This window comes from Callithrix jacchus, chromosome 10 (genome assembly GCF_049354715.1).
Source record: "Callithrix jacchus isolate 240 chromosome 10, calJac240_pri, whole genome shotgun sequence".
NCBI classification, from domain to species: Eukaryota; Metazoa; Chordata; class Mammalia; order Primates; family Cebidae; genus Callithrix; species Callithrix jacchus.
Window position 1 is genome coordinate 25,549,560 of NC_133511.1, and position 20,469 is coordinate 25,570,028.

Sequence of the window (20,469 nt, forward strand, 5' to 3'; positions counted from 1 at the left end):
AGATGCAGTTTCTCCATGTTGGTCAGGCTGGTCTTGAACTCCCGACCTCAGGTGATCCACCCACCTCAGCCTCCCAAAGTGCTGGGATTACAGGTATGAGCCACCGTGCCTGGCTCCAACTCTTCACATAAGTAAGTTCTGCAGGTCTAACTTTAGGATTTAAGTATGCATGGATTTTTGGTATACACAGGGACCCTGAAACCAATACCCAGATTATACTGAGGAATGACTGTAATTTGTGATTGTTTGATCGATGTCAATTTCTCCTATCAGTCCAAAAGCAGAAATTGTATCTTTTTATTCACTATTGAATCACCAAGACACAGCACATTACATACAACGGGTGTTCATTAAATATTTGCAGAATTTATTACCAAAGACTTTTAAGAAGCAAAAAAGAATGAGGACTGAGCAAGACAATTGGAGCTATCAAGATCAGTGATGACCTCTGAAAGTACAGTTTGAATATACTGATGAGGGTAAAATCCAGAATACAGGGACTTAAGGAGCAACTGAGCAAAGAATATAGGGGAGAGAAGATGGACAGGTGGCTGACAGCAGGGAGCAACGATGTTAAGGGAAAGCTGTTTATTTTCATTTTGTTATTCTTTATGCCATTATTGTTCTGCCTCCAACACTGAGAAGACTTAAACAGAGAAGAATTGAAAATATTAGAGACAGGATGTAACTAGTCAGATTAAGGGAGGGCTATAGTTGAAGAAGTTTGTCTGAAAATGTCAGCAAAGAGGTGAGGTAAGCAAAGATATCATAAAGGAGTGATTAACCTGGCTGGGCACAGTGGCTCACGCCTCTAATTCCAGCACGTTGGGAGGCCAAGGCCGGCAGATCACCTGAGGTTAGGAGTTCGAGACCAGCCTGGCCAAATGGTGAAACTCTGTCTCTCTACTAAAGACACAAAAATTAGCCAGGTGTGGTGGCACATGCCTATAATCCCAGCTACCCAGGAGGCTGAGGCAGGAGAATCGCTGGAACTTGGGAGGCCGAGGCTGCAGTGAGCAGAGATCGCACCATTGTACTCCAGCCTGGGCAACAAGAGCGAGAGTCCATCTCAAAAAAAAAAAAAAAAAAAAAGCAGCTGTTAACTTAAACATAATGATATAACCAGTTGAAAGGAGTATTAGAGTTCATAAAGAAGTTGACAGGTTGGTAAACCAACAACACTTAATTAGGGAAAGCATACGGAAGAGAGCTGTGTTGCAACCAAAAGGTAAGGACGCCATGCTAAACTACACCGCTTAGACATAATCAGCAAAATCCAGATTATGGGAGCCTGTACAGGACCAATAACCTGGTTCCTTCAACAAATAAATAGCAAGGAAAAAAATAAAGAATGACTTTAAAGAATAAAAAAAAACTTAAAGGACATATCATAACGTGGATTTCACTGGATCTTGATCCAGGTAAGCAAACTAAAAAATAAATAATTTTTTGAAAAGACAAATAGAAAATTGAATTCTGGATATTTGATGATAGTAAGAAAATATATTAAGTACTTCAGGTGTGGTAATAGTATTATGGTTATGCTTTTAAAAGATCCTTTAATTTTTCAGAAATCATACTGAAATATTTAGATTTCAGATACCTGGTATTTGCTTCAAAATAATACAAGACAAGGTAAGTGGTTAGTGATACCAAAGCAACAAGATTGGTCATAAGCAATAATCATCATCATCATTGCCGAAGCTGGGTATTGAGCTCACTGGACTTCATTACGTATGGTTTTTTTTAAATTTGAAATTTTCCATAAGATGAAATTTGGTTTGCAGAGTAGGATTTTCTTCTGTGAAGTTTATTGTTTAAGGTTTGACCTGGGTTCAGTAGATTTCTGGGAACCATGGGCATTATTAAATGAAATCTAAGCAAAACTGGAGAACTAAGTAATCCACCAAAAAAAACAGGGTTGAATAGAACACAAGATACCACTTGAAATATGAAATATGTAGGAGTGGTTTTGGTTTTGGAGACCGTGACCGAGCTGTTTGAGTTTGACTGAGGGGTGGAGAACGTTTGTCAGGGGCCCGGCCAAGAAAGGTCCGCAAGATTCCCGATGGTGTCCATGACTTTCAAGCGGAGCTGCAGCGACCGGTTCTACAGCACCCGGTGCTGCGGCTGTTGCCATGTCCGCACCGGGACCATCATCCTGGGGACCTGGTACATGGTGGTAAACCTATTGATGGCAATTTTGCTGACTGTGGAAGTGACTCATCCAAACTCCATGCCAGCTGTCAACATTCAGTATGAAGTCATCGGTAATTACTATTCATCTGAGAGAATGGCTGATAATGCCTGTGTTCTTTTTGCTGTCTCTGTTCTTATGTTTATAATCAGTTCAATGCTGGTTTATGGAGCAATTTCTTATCAAGTGGGCTGGCTGATTCCATTCTTCTGTTACCAGCTTTTTGACTTCGTCCTCAGTTGCCTGGTTGCTATTAGTTCTCTCACCTATTTGCCGAGAATCAAAGAATATCTGGATCAGTTGCCTGATTTTCCCTACAAAGATGACCTCCTGGCCTTGGACTCCAGCTGCCTCCTGTTCATTGTTCTTGTGTTCTTTGCCTTATTCATCATTTTTAAGGCTTATCTAATCAACTGTGTTTGGAACTGCTATAAATACATCAACAACCGAAACATGCCAGAGATTGCTGTGTATTCTGCCTTTGAAGCGCCTCCTCAGTATGTTTTGCCAACTTATGAAATGGCCGTGAAAATGCCTGAAAAAGAACCACCACCTCCTTACTTACCTGCCTGAAGAAATTCTGCCTTTGACAATAAATCCTATACCAGCTAAAAAAAAAAAAAAAAGAAATATGTAGGAGTAGGTCCTTCAAGTTGCTATCTATTAAAGGTTTTCAAAGATCAAAATTTAATATAAAGGATAACAAGAAACTAATTGGAGCTGCGTGTGGTGGCTCATGCCAGTAATCCTAGCACTTCAGGAAGCCGAGTCTGGTTGATCACTTGAGGTCAGGAGTTTGAAACCAGCCTGGCCAACATGATGAAACCCTGTCTCTACTAAACATACAAAAATCATCTGGATTTGGTGGCACACGCCTGTAGTCCTCACTACTCAGGAGGCTGAGGCAGCTGAGGCATGAAAATCCCTTGAATCTGGAAAGTGGAGTTTGCAGTGAGCCAAGATCATGCTGCTGCACCCCAGACTAGGCTACAGAGTGAGACTCTGTCTCAAAAAAAAAAGAAAAGAAAAGAAAAATAAACTAATTGGGGCATCCATAAGGAGTATGCTGATGGTCCAAGCTGGAAGAAAAATGATTCCATCTACTCTTTGGTTTTTAAGTCAGATTGGAGATTCAAAGCCAAAGAAAAAGTCATGCAGGTGTAAGATAAAACCTGAGCATACTATATTTGCTCCTAAGAAAACAATATGTGCACTAGAGCAAAGGTCCCCAACCCCCAGGGCACAGAGGAGTAGCTAGGAACCAGGCTGCGCAGCAAGTGGTGAATGGCAGGAGCTTCATGCGTTTTAACAGCCATTTCCCATTTGGCATTACCGCCTAAGCTCTGCCTTCTGTCAGATGAACAGGGGCATTAGAGTCTCATAGAAGCGTAAACCCTACTGTGAACTGCACAAGCCAGGGATCTAGATTGCATGCCTATGAGAATCTAATGCCTGATGATCTGTCACTGTCTCCCATCACCCCCAGATGGAACCGTCTAGTTGCAGAAAAGCTCAGAACTCCCACAGATTCCACATTATGGTGAGTTGCATAATTATTTCATTATATGTTTCAATGTAATAATAATATAAAGTGCACAATAAATGTAATCTGCTTGAATCATCCCAGAATCATACCCCCTCTCTGAGCCATGGAAAAATTGTCTCCCATGAAACCAGTCTCTAGTGCCAAAAAGGTTAGGGACCACTGCACTAAAGGAGTATTATGATATTCCAGATGTAGGGGCAGTCACTCAAATCTCCACAACCTACTTCTGTCATCTTCCCTCCTTTGTTCATTCCATTTTCATCCTCCTACAAACTCAAAGTGCCTTAGAGCACAAAGGCCCCAAGGCAAAGGGGGAAGCCTAAGGGATAATACAAGTGTTTGAGGAAAAGGATTAAACATTTCTCCTCTCCCACTGAATCCTGGATTTAAGAAACGGTTTAAATTGAACTTGACAACTAGCACCTGCTAGTTTGTTTAAGGTGGAAAACGCAATGCTCAGGACTCAGGACCAGTTGAGATGTTTGCGACTAGAATATCGAACTCTGGGGGCCTCTCCTCTTGCTTTTCCAGATCTCATCCTCAGCAATCCCCAAGTACTAGACCTTTTTTTTAATTAAAAAAAAAAAAAGGGTAGAGATGCAAAAAATAAAAAGTTAAAACGTCAAGTAAAAAAAAAAACAAAAACAAATAGTGGCCGGACGCGGTGGCTCATGCCTGTAATCCCAGCACTTTGGGAGGCGGGGTGGCAGGGGAAGAATGGCCAACATAATGAAACCGCGTCTCTACTAAAAACACAAAATTAGCTGGGCGCGGTGGTGCGTGCCTGTAGTCCCAGCTACTCGGGAGGCTGAGGCAGGAGAATTGCTTGAACCCGGGAGCCGGAGGTTGCAGTGAGCAGAGATCACACCACCAAACTCCAGGCTGGGCGACAAGAGCGAAACCCCGTCTTGAAAAAAAAAAAAAATATTTAGAGTAACACCATGTGAAGGAGACAGGCACATTCCAAAGGAAAACAGTAAATGCATGCTGCAGCAGTTAGAGTAATGTGGGAGGAGCGGTGGAGACGCAGCCACGGGCAACACCAGAGCCCTGCACACCATGCAGAGGAAAGGAGGCGCTCAGTGCGCCCAGGTTTCATCAGAGGCCATTCTGTCAGGCTCCAGGGGCATGACTTGCCTGTGCCCTGTTCGAACCGTGCCCTGAGCACCTTCCCCTCCCGGCACCATCCGTCCCTCAGCAGCCAGAAGTTTATAAGAGCGGAGGCTGATTCCAGTGAGGCAGCAGAACTTTAAGAGGCCTCTCCCAAAAGCCAGCTACGTCGCCGTTAGCCAAGGTTTCTCTTCAAGGACCTAACTCCCCTCCAGACTTACTATACCAGAAGCGTCGCAATAGCGACTGCTGCCTGCGCGCCTCAGCGAGGCGGGTGAGGACTTTTTTAAGGACGCACTGGAAATCCCGGGCACGCTCCCGCCTGTGGAGAAGGCCAAGAAAAAACGTGCGCCAATCAGGATGCAGACTTGGAGCACGTTTACCGTCAGGACCAATAAGAGGGAAGGTGGGCGGGACCAAGGCTGCGGTTTCGCTCTTGGGATTTAAACCTCAACGGCCGGCGGTGAACAGCAGGTTCGGCGCGTGGGCGGGCAGTGCCCCTGCGCAAACTGCGGGAACGCTAGCGGAACCTGCATGCTTCGCTGGTGACTGCCAGGACGCGGTGCGGGGAGCGGGCTTCGGCGACGCGGGTAAGCTGGGTGAAGGTCGGAAGCGGCGGGTCCTGGGGCCCTGGGGCTGCGGGCCCGCTGCCGCAGGAACCCTCGCTCCTTTCCCGCTGTCGGGACGGTGCAGAGCGGTAGCTTCCCTCCAGGTTTGCAGGTCCTGCCGGACGAGCCGTCCCGAACCTCTGCGTTCCTGAGGAAGGCAGCCGGGGCGGCGTGAGCTGCAGGCGCTGTGCGCGACGGGCCGCGGCTCCTGGAGGTCACGGAGTGTGCTAGCCGCCGCTGCCGCCGCCTTTACGCCGGTGGTGGCGCTGAGCTCCTGGGCCGCGCCCGTGAGACCAGCGGAGGCCAGGGACGGCCCCCTGGCAGGAGCGCAGTCCCGGAGGCCGCTGGCTACCCGGGTCTTAGTCGCGCCCGCGGCCAGGCGGGGCGACTGCGAGCTTTGCCGTTGAGAGGCGGAGCGTGTCTTCTCGCCTTCTGGCTGCACCTTTTGTGGACTGCCTGATGGAACTGTGCAAGGTGTTTGCCCACCCTAAAATGGAAATAAACCTTTTTTTATTCCAAAAAGTATGAAGTCTCACTAAGCATGCAAAGAAACATTAAGGTACCGTTTTAGATTGGTAGGATGTTTCATTACCCAGTGCTGGTGAGAGGTAAAGAAATGAAAGCAAGCACCCTCTGCCCTGTGTATTGGGAATAATCCGTTTTTCTAGACGGCAGTTTAGCATTATAAATCAATTAAAATTGTACCATAACTTCTAAGTCATAATCCACTTCCAGGAATATATTCCAAGGACATAAATCGGACAAGAATGCAAAAATAATATGTACATGTTTTTAGAAATCCGAGCAACATTTAGTACGGATAAAGAAAAAAGAAAATACTCGAAATTCCAGCAGCCACAGATAACGATGAAATAAAATACTGTTCACATTTAGGTTTACTTCAGATATAATCATAATGAATATATACCTTATATTTACATGATTTCCTTATAAAATGTATTTTGAATTTTATGTTATGAATATAATAATGTTAATTTAAAAGAATGTAAAGGAGATCATGCATTATTGAGTCAGTAATAAATTGGGAATACATTTCTCTGTCAGTGTCGATATGCATTACCGTTTTTAATGGGTGCATGGCGTTTCTTGCTATGGCTGTAATATTGTATCACATATTACTTAACCAATCCCCTACTATTGTACATTTGTTTCCAGTCTCTTCATAAAATTATAAAACAGTATGGTAGTGGTCACTTGTATGTATACATGTTTGCATTCTTGTCCAATTTATGTCCTTGGAATAAATTCCTGGAAGTGGATTATGACTTAGAAGTTGTGGTACGGTTTAAATTCTAATTCATAATGCCAAACTGGGCCAGGCACGGTGGCTCACGCCTTTAACTACAGCACTTTGGGAAGCTGAGGCGGGCCGATCACTTGAGATCATGATTTTGAAACAAATCTGGCCAGCATGGTGAAACCCCATCTCTACTAAAGATAAAAAAATAATTGGGCCGGGCGCGGTGGCTCAAGCCTGTAATCCCAGCACTTTGGGAGGCCGAGGCGGGTGGATCATGAGGTCCATAGATCGAGACCATCCTGGTCAACATGGTGAAACCCCGTCTCTACTAAAAATACAAAAAATTAGCTGGGCATGGTGGTGTGTGCCTGTAATCCCAGCTACTCAGGAGGCTGAGGCAGGAGAATTGCCTGAACCCAGGAGGCGGAGGTTGCGGTGAGCCGAGATCGCTCCATTGCACTCCAGCCTGGGTAACAAGAGCGAAACTCCGTCTCAAAAAAATAAAAAAAAATAAAAAAAAAAATAATTAGCTGGGTGTGGTGGCCCTTCTACCCTTGAAATCCATTTGATTGTAACCAGCTAAACCTAAGACTCTGAGTCACTAAGATTTTTGAAGAGAAGATATTGTTAGATATTTTGGTCATTGTTGTCTGTGTACAAAATACAGGTTGCTCTAGCTTTTATGTGAAAGCTCCTCTAAAGAGAAAGGATTGTTCGGTCTTTTATATTCGAATTTTATATTATATTATAAAAGTAATATATTACTTTTATATTACCTGTGGACTTTATTAAAGTTTGTATTTTATTTACTGTTTGGAAACATCATCTTCATAGGTTAAAGGAAAAAGGAGTATGACAAAGTTTAAATGCAGAGGAAATAATACATTAATCACTGTAGAGTAGGACACATCACATTTAGGAAAAAAAAAACAAAAAACAACTCTTTTGGCTTTACTGCCAAAAATCTTCCTGGCCTAAACAGAGTCTCTCAAATTGTTATTCATGTATAGATACATATAAAAAGTACCATTTAAATTTCACAACCTATTGAAATAGTTCCTTTCTTCTAACATTTATTAATTCCCTACCATGGGTCAGAGACTGTGGAATTTGTACAAATGCTACCTAAGAGAACAAGTAATTTTGCAAAGTTGCATTTGGGGGCTTCTTATTTGTTACACCTGTGATAATTGTCTTTACTTTTTCTATGGCAACTACCAAAAATGCAGTCACTAAATCCTTACTCTTCTAGATTGGATAGTATATCTAGACAACCTTGAAAGGATTTTACTTGAGATTTAAGACCCTGATCCTCTGATTCCTTTGCTTCTACACAGTCTCCTAACAATGACTTTTGGTTAGTGCTTTTTGTTCCATGTATCACTGCTTTAGAGTTAATTTTTTTAACTGTATTCTTCTTTTCTAGGTTTTTTTTTTAACTTGAATGCAAATACCAATCAAGGCACATTGAAACAAGGTAAGAAATTGACCAAAAAAAAAACCAACTTTGGTTTGCACTTACATTATTCCACTGGGCTCATCGATTACATGAAAAAGAGGATCTTTAAATCAAAATTAAAGGACAAAGTAATTATATTTTAAGAATACTCAGGGCATAGTGAATTGTTGATAGACTAGGTGATAATGATTCAGATCCAGAAGACTTGGATGATAAAATGGGCAATTTTGAATAAATCTTAAGTAATTTTCTACCACTATTTCCCTATTTCTAAAATGGGGATATTTTCTGGTTCCCTCTCTGCTAGGATATAAAAGCTATTATAATGTACTTTTCAATACTACAAGTTCACCTCACCTTTTGTATGCTATTTTACTTCCTAAATTTGGAACTCTTTCAGTGAAGTCTTATTCTGTGGTCTACCCTCTGCTGGGCTTCTGTAACAATTATGCAGCATTAGTTTATGATTTATATTTATTAGTACTGTTTTTTTTTTTTTAAACGGAGTTTTGCTCTTGTTACCCAGGCTGGAGTGCAATGGCGCGATCTCGGCTCACCGCAACCTCTGCCTCCTGGGTTCGAGCAATTCTCCTGCCTCAGACTCCTGAGTAGCTGGGATTACAGGCACGCGCCCCCATGCCCAGCTAATTTTTTGTACTTTTAGTAGAGACAGGGGTTTCACCATGTTGACCAGGATGGTCTCGATCTCTTGACCTTGTGATCCACCCGCCTCGGCCTCCCAAAGTGCTGGGATTATAGGCGTGAGCCACCACGCCCGGCCCATTAGTACTGTTTTTAATTGTCCCATGTATTATTTGCACTAGCAGCTGGAGGATAGAAAACATTTGTATACCTGGAGTCTTGAACATGGGTAGGAAAAAACTTAATTGTTGGTTGGTAAGTAAAACTTTGGATCTCATAAACATGGCAGAATTATAAATTAGAGGATCAGGGTCTGAGATCTTAAGTAAAATATTTTTGGCTGGGCACAGTGGCTCACGCCTGTAATCCCAACTCTTTGGGCAAATCATGAGGTCAGGAGTTCAAGACCAGCCTGGCCAACATGGTGAAACCCTGTCTCTACTAAAATTACAAAAACTTAGCTGAGCATAGTGGTGGGCACCTGTAATCCCAGCTCCTTAGGAGGCTGAGGCAGGAGAATCGCTTGAACCTGTGGAGGTTGCAGTGAGCCAAGATTGTGCCAACTGCACTCAAGCCCAGGCGACAGAGTGAGACTCCATCTAAAAACAAAACAAAAAAAAGATCCTTTCAAGGTTGTCTAGATTATACTATCCAATCTAGAAGAGTAAGGATTTAGTGACTGCATTTTTGGTAGTTACCATAAGTCAAGACAGTCATCACAGGTAGAACAAACAAGACTTCAAATGTGAGTTTGCAAAATTATTCATTCTCTGAGGTAGCATTTGTACAAATTCTAAATGTGGAGAACACTCACTGCAGTAATGAAAATTATTATTGAGGAAGAAGGTCTGAGTTCAAACTTGGTTGTTTATTATTTTTATGGTTACAAAGGATAATGTATTTAAGACAACTTTGAGTTCTTTTGAATAAATACTGGTGTTCACAAGTAATATTTTGAGGGTTACTTATTAACTTTGCTTTGAGAACAAGCAAAGCCCCATCTCATTTTCCTATCTCAGTGTGTGGTACTACCGGCCACTCATGTTTCTCACATCTAAAAAGGAGTTATCTAGAAAGCCTCCCTACTTTTGAACAGCATATCTATTCACTGAATCCTGTCGTTTCTACTTTCTTAATCTTAAATTCATCTACTTCTCTCCGTTTGCCTTTGAGTATCTTCTAGGCCACTGCCATCATCTATTGCCTCCCTATTGGTCACAATGCCTCCAATCTTGCCCTCTTCACATCCACAGAATACCTAGAGTAATATTTTTGCCACGCAATTCTATAGGGCATGTAAATTTGTTCAGTGGCCCTGCAAAATAAAATCTAAGCCCCTTAAACAATGCCTTTGCTCTAATGTGACTTTTGCTTAACCTTTTTAAACTATGTTCTTGTCACTCTCAAACCATACCAAGGGATTCACAGTTGCCTGAATGCATACGCTGTCCTCTATAATTCTTTACACAAACTGGGTCTTCTACCTTAGACATCCTTAAAGTGGTTCTTTATCTTTATTTTAACTGGCTCCCATTTGTTCTGCAAGATTTAGCTTTAATATCTCCTCTGTAAGAACTTGCCTGTAACCACTAGCCCAGGACTTGGCAGACATCATGGTCCATGAACTAAGAGTGCTTTTTACATTTGTAAAGGATTGTAAAAATATGTACCCAATAGAGGCCATTTGTGGCTCACAGAGCCTAAAATCCTTCACAGAAAACATTTACCAGCCTCTGCACTAGATTTATGTGCTTTTTAAGATAAGGTACTATGCTTTATTCAGTTTGTTAACTTCCAGGTAGGTAACTTCATGCCTGGCATTAGACCAATTTATCCAATCTTTAATTAACTGAATATTCTTAAATTCTATCCTAGAAAATAAGATACTCAGGAGAAACACTTTATGAAAACTCAGATGAGTAGTGAATATCTCATCTGCCTTGAGGGGAAAAAACACAACTAGATACTTGCAGGATTAGGGTTTAATGAAGTTTAATACAAGGCACAGGTTTCCAGGTATACATAAACATATCTCCATTTTACAACTGCTTTTTGCTTCTTTAATCTCTTAATCCTTTTGGACAGGGATAAGAGAATATTTGAACTTTCTTATTAAAGCAGTAACTTCCTTAATAGGGCTTTAGTCTTTCTGCGTTTTTTTTTAAGAGCTGATAATCTGAATTCCTAGTACTTGCAAGTAAATTATTTTTCCCTTTTCTGTCCACCTACCATTATCCTAGATCCTGGCAAATTGTCTGTGGTTAAATGATGCTTTTACTTTCTGGGTCCACACAGACCCTCTTTGTTGGTGTCTCCAAATTAGTATTCTCTTCCTCTAGTGTGTCATTACAGTCCCTTTTGGCTTTTGTTTCTTCCTCATGGAATAAAAGTGGGTGCTCAATCCGTCCCCTACGTACAAAATGCTGGATCCGGGATTCCAATCCTTGACATTTAGGACGGTCCATGAGGGGCTTATATGTGCGCATCTTCACTCCTTCTACAAAAGCACTGGTCTGCTTTATGACAGAGGGCTTAACATTTCTCCATTCTGTCATTCCATCCATCTTTGGTCCTCCTCCACAGGGTATTGCAACAGAGTCCAGTCCTTGTAGCATACTATACAACATGTGAGTTTTGACAGCATGATTAGCCCACAGTTGTTGTAGATGGGTAATATTGAACTCCTGAGCCTCCTGGTCATAAATCCACTCAACATTTTCAAACTTACAGTCATATAACACTAGAGGAAATTCTACAGCCATACTAGAGAAAAAGAGAATAGAAAGAGTTTGAGAATACATATCAGCCATCTAACAGTTCCTTAAAAACTAAGAGTTAATTGGGTTAAGGGAACTGGGTAGGGGGCCACAGTTGATGTTAATAATTGACTATCTAATAGCTAAGAAAATATCCCACCATCCCTAATCTTGAACAGCTTTCTTACAGTAATGAAAAATGCAACAAACATAGATGAACCTGATCTATATTAGTTAAACGTCAGTGCTAACAAGACAGCTCTAAGTGAGTTGACATGGCTCTATCGTGCTGCTATAAAATTTAAAAATAGCTGATATTTTTTTCCAGATTTGTTAATGGCATTGTAATTTTGCTCAGTATGAGTAAAATTATTGGTATCTATCTCAGCCTGTTCTCAAAAGAAAAATCTTGACTATTGTTTCTTTCCTACCATTTCAGAAATAGAAAATTAGGAAAAATTCAAAAGTACAATAGGATGACTACTCAGTGATAGAAAACCAGCCAGATTTAATACGAATAGCTTATTCACGTTTCAATTTTACCACATCCTAACAATAATACCTCTTAACATAAATTCAGAAACAACAAAGATGTAGAAATGAATGTCCTTTTACTTAAGGAGCCTGGTCAAAACACCTGCCTCTTTTCTCATGGGATAGAACAATGAGAGGAAAGTAGAAGATACTACTCTCTCTTACATGTTCATAACATTCTACAATTCAGATTCATGAAGGCAAAATCAGTGACTTAATTATTAAGATAATCATGGGGGAGAGAAGGATATGCTATTTCTTTCTTTCTTTTTTTTCTTTTTTTTTTTTGAGACAGAGTTTCCCTCTGTCACCCAGGCTGGAGTGCAGTGGCCCAATCTCAGCTCACTACAACCTCTGCCACCCAGGTTCAATTGATTCTTGTGCCTCAGCCTCCTGAGTATCTGGGATCACAGGCATGCACCATTTATTTTTTAACTCACCTATATTGAGGCTTCTGAGGATTTTTCTCTATATTCAGCAGTTCATCAATAATCTCTGGCTTCTCCATTCCTTGGCCAATCAGAAAGAGGATAGCCATCATACATCGGACTTGATGATAAAGGAATGCCTGGCCAGTCACTTCAAATTGACATAACTGAAAAGGTACTTGCCATCTCTCCTCATCTGGGCTCTGGCCCACTGGCTGTACTTGAGCAGACAGAATAGTCCTTTGAAAATTAATCACACCATTGGCTACATCCATTTTACACAAGTTCCTGAAATCATGGGTACCAACATACTTCTGAGCTGCATAATCCATGGTTACAATATCTAAATCAGCACGAGGGAAAAAATAGCGGTAAGTCCGCTCAAGACAGCTGAACCTAGCACTGAAGCTCGGTTCTACAGGGGCCCAGGCCAATATACGGATGTCTGGAGGGAGCACCCGATTGAGAATGTGGGTATAACGGATCTCTTCAGCAGCTTCCTCTTTTACATTAAAGTCCTCAGAATCCCTGCGCCTTGGAAACTGAGAGCGAAGGTCAAGTGAAATCACCTGTGGAGTTAAAGCAAGATACTGGGCTTCAGAGACACAAATAATCTCAGTACTCAGTGTGTATACCTAGAATATCCTGGTATTGCTTGGAGAAACAGTGTATTGACTCTTACCTGTCCAAAGGCACTAACTCCTTTGTCTGTTCTCCCACATCGGTGATAGTTGGATGTCTGTCTGCTTTCTACTAGTCGAGTCTTGGTTAGAGCCTCAAACAGTTTCTCTTCAATGGTATTATTAGTGTTTTCCTGACTAGCAAAGCCCTGGTATCCCCAGCCCATATAGGCTATTTTTAGGGCTACATGTCTTCGGCCATGAGTACTGAAATCAAATGCACGCTTAGTTTTTCCAGCTCCTGAATTTTCTCTAATGTTTGAGTCCTCCTTATTTTTGGCCTGTTCCTTTTTAAGTCTTTGCACCTCATGCTCCAGTTCTTGTACTCTTCTTAGGAGTTTCTCAGTCTGGTTTCTGTCTGCATCATTATCAGCCATGATACGACAACCTCAGGAATAAACGAATCAAACAGGTGTGCCCTATCTGAAAAGAGAGCAAAGGGATACAACAGTTTCAGTGCTAGTTCCTTTGATGATGTTCATATGGTATCTAACATCTAATTTAATGCCCAGAGAATATACTTTTGCTTTTCCAGGGATACGAGCATTAGCTTTATTGTGGGTTGATCATCCACAGGTATCATTCTTTTCCATTCTGTCTGGCCAGTTCACAGAGGGAAAGAACTATTACTCAGCTGTCATTAAGGTTTCATTAAAGCAGTCAAAATTCCAGGAGAATGTCTATAGATTTCATTTCTCTATCTTCACTGAGTGTACTGAGGACTCATGTTACAAGTATTTTTTCTCTAAAACATTTCCATTTGATTTCTCATTGTATTTGTTCAATTCTCTAGTCATAAGATTTCTTTATATGGGCTACTTAAGTCTGCTGCTCTGGGTTTCTGTTGCTTTTATTTCAAATAAATGGCTTATATGTTCCATCATCTAATATTCATTAGATGAACAGTAGGTGGTGCAGTAGGTGCTAGCCTAACTGAAGAAGCTTACTGATGTTTATATTTCACATTGGAAGTGGAAGCTAGAGACAAGATTTTCTCACTTTAAGCAATTGTGATGGGAGAAAAAAGGTAATTAAGCACTTTGACCCCTTTTTTAAGCTGAATTAAATGCATGTTTTGATAAAAGATTTCTGTACCTCTAATAGTTTAAAAAGTCAGTCTGTGTAATGTAGATGTCAATGTAGAAATTCCTGTTATATTGCAATAATCTGAGGACAATTGTACTACATCCTTAAAATTGGGATGGTCCTAGACAATCTGTGACTGATGGTTACTTTAGTTAGAGAAGACCATCTCCACATCTGTTCTAAGGCTATGTTATCTAAGTGTAGGTAGCTAATTTAGTTTTTTACTGAGTTTCTGTATCTATAGTAGTTCTTTAAGTTAGACTATTATATATATTAAATATATTACAATTGTAAAAAATGAAACTAAAAGTACTAGAAGAAAACATGGAATAACTTTGAAATTCTGAAGTAGGAAAGGCATTTCTAAGCACAACAGTCTAGAAACCCAGAAACTATAGAAAAACAAGATGTGACCTAAAAGTAAACATTTCTGCAAGCCAAAAATAAAGTCAAAAGGCAAACAACAAACTGAAAAGAAAAAAATAAGTGATGGTAAAGTGCTACCTTCCTTAATATATTTTCATTAATATATATATCAGTTTTAATGAAAAAGTCAATAAGAAAAAAAAATCCAGCAACCTGAGAGTCAAACAGGCAAAGACCAAGCATTTCAAACAAAAAGAAAAAAGCTTATAAAATGTATTAATTTTTTTTTTTTTCGAGATGGAGTGTCACTCTTGTTGCCTAGGCTGGAGTGCAATGGTGCAATCTCAGCTCACCACAACCTTCACCTCCCCGATTCAAGCGATTCTCCTGCCTCAACCTCCCAAATAGCTGGGATTACAGGCATGTGCCACCACGCCCGGCTAATTTTTTAAATTTTTAGCAGACGGGGTTTCTCCATCTTGGTCAGTTTGGACTCCAACTCATGACCTCAAGTGATCCACCTGCCTTGGCCTCCCAAAGTGCTGGATTACAGGCATGAGCCACTGCAGCCAGCCTAAAATATTTTTAAATGCTCACTTCTACTCAGCTGAAATAAATGCAAAAAGGATGTGAGAACTATTTTTGAAGGAACTATGAAGACAGTTTGATAGTATGCCACTTTGGAGAGGGACTAGAGAAACAAGCTCTGTTAATACATGGTCAGTACAGCTTCTTTGGAGGTAAACATTTTGGCAACAGCTGTCAACTTTTGGCCTACTTCTCCATATCTAGAAATTTAACCCATTCATATGCTTGCCAAATAAGTAGCAACTTACAAAATACTCGTTAACATTAGTAAACCTATAAATCTAAATTACATCAGTAATCAGTAAGGGAATAGCTGAATAAATGTATGATACATTGATACACTGTAATTCTGTGCAGCATAAAATGAAGGTCAGCTTATGCTTACATAGCTGGATAACTGGTTATCTTTAAGGTTCAGACGAGCTGTATATTCTCCTTTATGATAAGTGTACATGTGAATATAGAAAATTTCTGGAGAAATCATAAGAAATTGCTTTTAAGAGTAAAACTTGGTGGGGGAGGGAAAAATCCTTGCTTAAAATTATCATGTGCATGTATTAGTTTTTCAGTTTAAAAAGAAAAATAGTAGAGACACAGGAAATAGTGGACAGCAGATAGCTATCTCAGATCCAGTCAGGAAGCTAGCATTGGGTATTTGGCTGATGGATGTGAGTACTAAGTTATTTTGGACACTAGAATGAACAGATTTAGCCGGCAACTGAAGATGCATTCAAATTACTAAAGCATAGAAATTATATGTATGCATATATATATATATATATATATATATATACACACACACACACACACACATTGTATGTGTGTGAGAGAGAACACAACACTGCTTTTGTGATTTTTTTTTTTTTTTTAGATCAAATCACTCTTTTATGGTTAAAAGCCGGGACTCACTCTGAAGCCAAACTGAGTTAGAATTCCAGCTCCACCACTTAACTTGCTGAAAAACCTTGGGCAAGTTATTTAACTTCTCTGTGCCCTATGTATTCAACTGTGAAAAGGAGATAATCCCACAGCTGAAAATTACATGAATAAATGTAAAGCACCCCCTAAGTACCTGTTACATAATGCACATTAAGTGGTATGCCCCATATCATGTAGTTTCAAGCTTTTCTTACGCCAGAACTAAACTGTCCTGTTTCAGGACCTACTAAAGGTGGCAAGACAGGAGAAAGTAGGAGTAAGAGTGGAAATGAAAGCAGGTAACAGATTCCCTGGAACGGAGTTAATGCCCCTCTAAACTGTTCTTATACTACCTGGTATTGAACTTATGATTGCCTTGGCCATTCTTTCTCCATTTGACTGCTATAAAATGGAGATAAGGGAATGAGCAATTTATGAGTTGGGAATTTACTATCGGAAAACTGACCAATGTTATCTCTTGCAGAAGGTCCTACAGTGTAGGAAAGCAATGAAACAACTTGTACCTGATGGACAAAAATGGGCCAGTATGGATCCAGAGGAGCAAATGTTGGTAGCTGCTACAGCTTTTGCCCACATCTATGCAGGACAGGGTAAAGGAGATGTCAGGAGAGAAGCCCAATCTATCCAATATGATCCTTACAGTAAAGCTTCAGTAGCCCCAGGGAAGCGACCTACTCTTCCTGTGCAACTACAGTACCCACGTGTAGAAAGCAGTATCACTTCAGAAACAGTCTCTGAGGCCTCCCAAAGACTCCGAAAGCCAGTGATGAAGAGAAAGGTGCTGCGTAGAAAGCCAGATGGGGAAGTATTAGTGACAGATGAGTCGATTATCAGTGAATCAGAATCTGGTACAGAAAATGATCAGGGTCTCTGGGACTTAAGACAAAGGCTAATGAATGTGCAGTTCGAGGAAGACAGGGAATCCTCATTTGATATTTCACAAAAACTTAATCCACCATATGAATACCAAGGAATTTCTCAAGATCAGCTCATTTGCTCTCTACAAAAAGAAGGAATGGGCTCTCCAGCTTACGAACAAGACCTGATTGTTGCCAGCAGACCCAAGTCTGTTATTCTCCCAAGGCTGGACCAGTTAAGCCGAAATCGGGGCAAGACAGACCCGGTAGCCCGGTATTTTGAGTACAAACGGGACTGGGACTCAATGCGCTTACCTGGTGAAGATCATAGGAAGGAATTACGCTGGGGTGTCCGAGAGCAGATGCTCTGTCGAGCAGAACCCCAACCCAAACCTCAGCACATATATGTCCCAAACAATTATGTAGTACCAACAGAGAAGAAACGGTCTGCACTCCGTTGGGGTGTTCGTTGTGACCTTGCAAATGGTATCATACCCAGGAAGTTTCCCTTCCCTCATTCTCCTCCTTAAATCTTTTACACTGTCTTCTTTCACAGGATTGTTCGAGATAACCTGGCTCTTTTTATCTTTCCTTTTAAATAGAAACAACTGACTTGAAAAGCTCATAGAACATTTTACAGTAAGGACTTCACCTATCACTGGTCTTTCCTAGCTATATATCACATTGGTATAATATAAAACTTCCAAATTAACACTCAAATCCAGCAATTGCAAGATATATCAGAGAAAGAAAAACAGACCTGGTCTTTCTATTTTCTCAAATTAGTATTTTGCCAATCAGTAAGGGCCCTTTGTGTCCTATAACCTTTTTTAACCTATGGCCAATGTGAGTTTCTGTGCTTTAATGTGTGTTTTTTAAGTTGCTGGGCATTACATTTATCAATTAAAGAATTTTGGAAACTCATTAACTTGAATATTGTTTCATTAAATGCTTCCCTAAGATGATCTTGAACCTGAGCTGTGATGAGAGCTCAAAAGAAGGAACAAAAACCTGCCTTTTACACAGTCCTAAAGGATGGGAGAGAGGTAACAACATAGCCATCATTACTAAAGGTATACAACAAATCCAAGTAGCTTTAAACTACTTTTTAATAAATGCCCCAAAACAGTACCATATAACAAACAGGATTCAGAATTGTTTTATTTCAGAATCATTTCAATAATATTTTGCCTGTCAGCTGTTATTTCTGGAATACGATGCTTTTTATAATTTGCTCCTGAGATTTTTGTAGGAATTATGTGTCACTTGGAAGGCTATTCCTACTCCAGTAGAATTTCAAACAAATAACATCTGGAATCAGATGCAAACATAAATACCTAAATGAATCTAGCCTATTTGGGTGCAAGTCAAAATATGAATTCTGCTCACCTTAAACTGGAATTTATCTGTTCTTGGTATTTCTAACCCAATGGGGACCATGTAAAATCTGAAAGTTGTCAGTTTTAACACTGGAGGCCAGAAAAACGATGGCATAGTTTGCTTGTTCGAGGAGAAAAGCTCTAACATAAACGTGAATGACTGACCCTTACTATCCGTGAAAATCATTTTCCCTATAACATTTAAAGCCACATAATTCACACATTTTCACCTAGTCCTATTTGCTAAGTATCAGGAAAAGAAGTAATCAGTGACTCAGATACACATAGGATATACTCAATGCAAATAAGTAGAAATTGCAAACTGTCTTCCAACAGTGGAATAGTAATGTCTTTAAAGATATTAGAATATTAGTCATTGGGAATCTTGGGAAGGTGAAAATTAGATGACTGTATCATAAACTATACAGCATGATCTCAGTTATACACTCTGTACACACAGAAAGATCAAAACCTAACTCAAGCAGTGGGATTAAAGGTAATTTGTATTTACACATTAGCTTTTTATGAACTCAAAAATTATATGGTGATTTTAACATGCAGAACACTCCAATGATTTATTTAGATCTCAAAGTCCAATATTACCAAAATCAGCCTCCAAAGTTATCTAGTTCAGCCAACCTGCTAGCTAAAGAACTAGGCCAGGGAGTGAGTCTGGGTGGTCTTAAGGCAGATTTGTGGCAAAAACAAGACTTGGTACACTGTAGTGTTTTTTCCAGCACCCTTACCCATCTTCAGGGTAAAGTGCAGTAGTTCCCAAGCAGACGTTTAAGGTAACACCTTGGCCAGGGCTACCAAGTGACCACAAAGAGGGAATTCGTGTGTACCCTAAGCATCAATTACAAACTAAAACAGCCATCACCAGATAGATGTTCCATACATTGGGCCGGGCGCCGTGGCTCACGCCTGTCATTCCAACATTTTGATAGCACAAGACGGGGAGGACCGCTTGAGGCCTGCAGTTCAAGAGCAGCCTGGGGAACACAGCAAGACCGTCTCTTCAAAAAAAAAAAAAAAAAATCTAAAACTAGTCTGCCACGATGGCGTGCGCCAGTAGCCTCAGCTACTCGGAGACTGAGGTGGGGGGATCGCTTGAGCCCAGGAGGTCGAGGCTGCAGTGAGCAGTGATCAAGCCACTGCACTCAGCCTGGGAGACAGTCTCAAAAAAAAAAAAAAGTCAGGAACCAGTAGGTTAACAAAAATAGCATTCCTCTTGATAAAGTTTGTATTAATCCAAAGGGAAGAAGAGGGAGTACTGTCCAAAAGATTCGTGGGCACGCACTCTGATCACTAAAAAGCAAAATAATTCGAAAATTGCTGCCACCGCCTCCTGGGATCTCAACTTCTACCACTGTTTAAGGAGCACCCAGTTCTAAGTGGGGCAGCAGAGCACTTTTGTACACCACAGTCCAAGGGCCACAGAAGCTTCGGTCACAATGGAATTAAAAATGTCCCTACAGCTGCGAGTTTCCGCCGTGAGCTCCAGAAAGCACCAGACACAAAAGAAAGACATGGTCTTAAGCTAGGTCTCATTTCCATACACCAATGCTTTCCTGAAAAGACCAAAGTATATGTAAGAGGGCAAAAAGACAACCGTCCAGCAGTGTGTCCGTTTGTCCCTTCCCCCTGTGGAACCCAGAAATTAACCCACCCCAAAGAGCCCACACTTACTTTCCGGTAAGCGGCCACGCCGCGTTTCCGAGATAGGAAACTGTCACTGTGCGTCTTCTGCGCACGCTCCGGAGGCTTCATGGGAGTGTAGTGCATGGTTGTGGGAAATGTAGTTTTGAGAACCGAGCTTGGTGCTAGAATTCACCTCAGGTTTTCTAGTACAGCTATCGTTTCTCCACCCACAAGGGAGAATCTGGGCCTGTGGCAGGACAGCAATAAAAGAAGGAATTCTAGCGCTACGATATAATAAAAGAATGGAGATAATTTTTCAAATGTCTGCTATCCTTACACGGAAACTAAAAGATTGCAGATCTTGGCTCGATTTTGTACCTACTTAAATAAGA

At 40.8% G+C, this 20,469-nt stretch overlaps 2 protein-coding genes and 1 pseudogene across 4 annotated transcripts; 2 read left to right on the forward strand and 1 right to left on the reverse strand.

Annotated features, from left to right (window-relative positions):
- Window positions 1-1,969: 1,969 nt before the first annotated feature.
- On the forward strand, window positions 1,970-2,827 carry LOC100406990 (lysosomal-associated transmembrane protein 4A pseudogene; annotated as a pseudogene). Its single transcript, XR_013522819.1, has one exon. The product of XR_013522819.1 is annotated as a lysosomal-associated transmembrane protein 4A pseudogene (transcript).
- Window positions 2,828-5,325: 2,498 nt separating this feature from the next.
- Window positions 5,326-17,981, forward strand: HYLS1 (HYLS1 centriolar and ciliogenesis associated). The gene is made up of 3 exons (XM_078339196.1): window positions 5,326-5,443; window positions 8,149-8,199; window positions 16,664-17,981. Exon 3 carries the CDS (start codon window positions 16,688-16,690, stop codon window positions 17,585-17,587), a length of 900 nt encoding a protein of 299 aa, XP_078195322.1. The 5' UTR covers window positions 5,326-5,443; window positions 8,149-8,199; window positions 16,664-16,687; the 3' UTR covers window positions 17,588-17,981.
- PUS3 (pseudouridine synthase 3) lies at window positions 10,799-20,177 on the reverse strand. Of its 2 annotated transcripts, XM_054241710.2 has the most exons (4): window positions 20,126-20,177; window positions 13,224-13,644; window positions 12,554-13,110; window positions 10,799-11,586 (listed from the first exon to the last, which is right to left on the reverse strand). In XM_054241710.2, exons 2-4 carry the CDS (start codon window positions 13,596-13,598, stop codon window positions 11,085-11,087), a joined length of 1,434 nt encoding a protein of 477 aa, XP_054097685.1. In that variant the 5' UTR covers window positions 13,599-13,644; window positions 20,126-20,177; the 3' UTR covers window positions 10,799-11,084. The 2 variants fall into 2 exon arrangements, with proteins under 2 accessions (XP_054097685.1, XP_078195321.1); XM_078339195.1 differs by lacking the exon at window positions 12,554-13,110.
- Window positions 20,178-20,469: the final 292 nt, after the last annotated feature.

Excerpts from the sequence above, each read along its gene's own strand:
- PUS3 (XM_054241710.2), bottom strand. The coding sequence starts at position 13,598 with ATGGCTGATAATGATGCAGACAGAAACCAGACTGAGAAACTCCTAAGA. Across the intron at positions 13,111-13,223 it reads GAGTTAGTGCCTTTGGACAG|GTGATTTCACTTGACCTTCG; the intron begins GTAAGAGTCAAT and ends TTAACTCCACAG. Across the intron at positions 11,587-12,553 it reads CCTCAGAAGCCTCAATATAG|TATGGCTGTAGAATTTCCTC; the intron begins GTGAGTTAAAAA and ends CTTTTTCTCTAG.
- HYLS1 (XM_078339196.1), top strand. The coding sequence starts at position 16,688 with ATGAAACAACTTGTACCTGATGGACAAAAATGGGCCAGTATGGATCCA.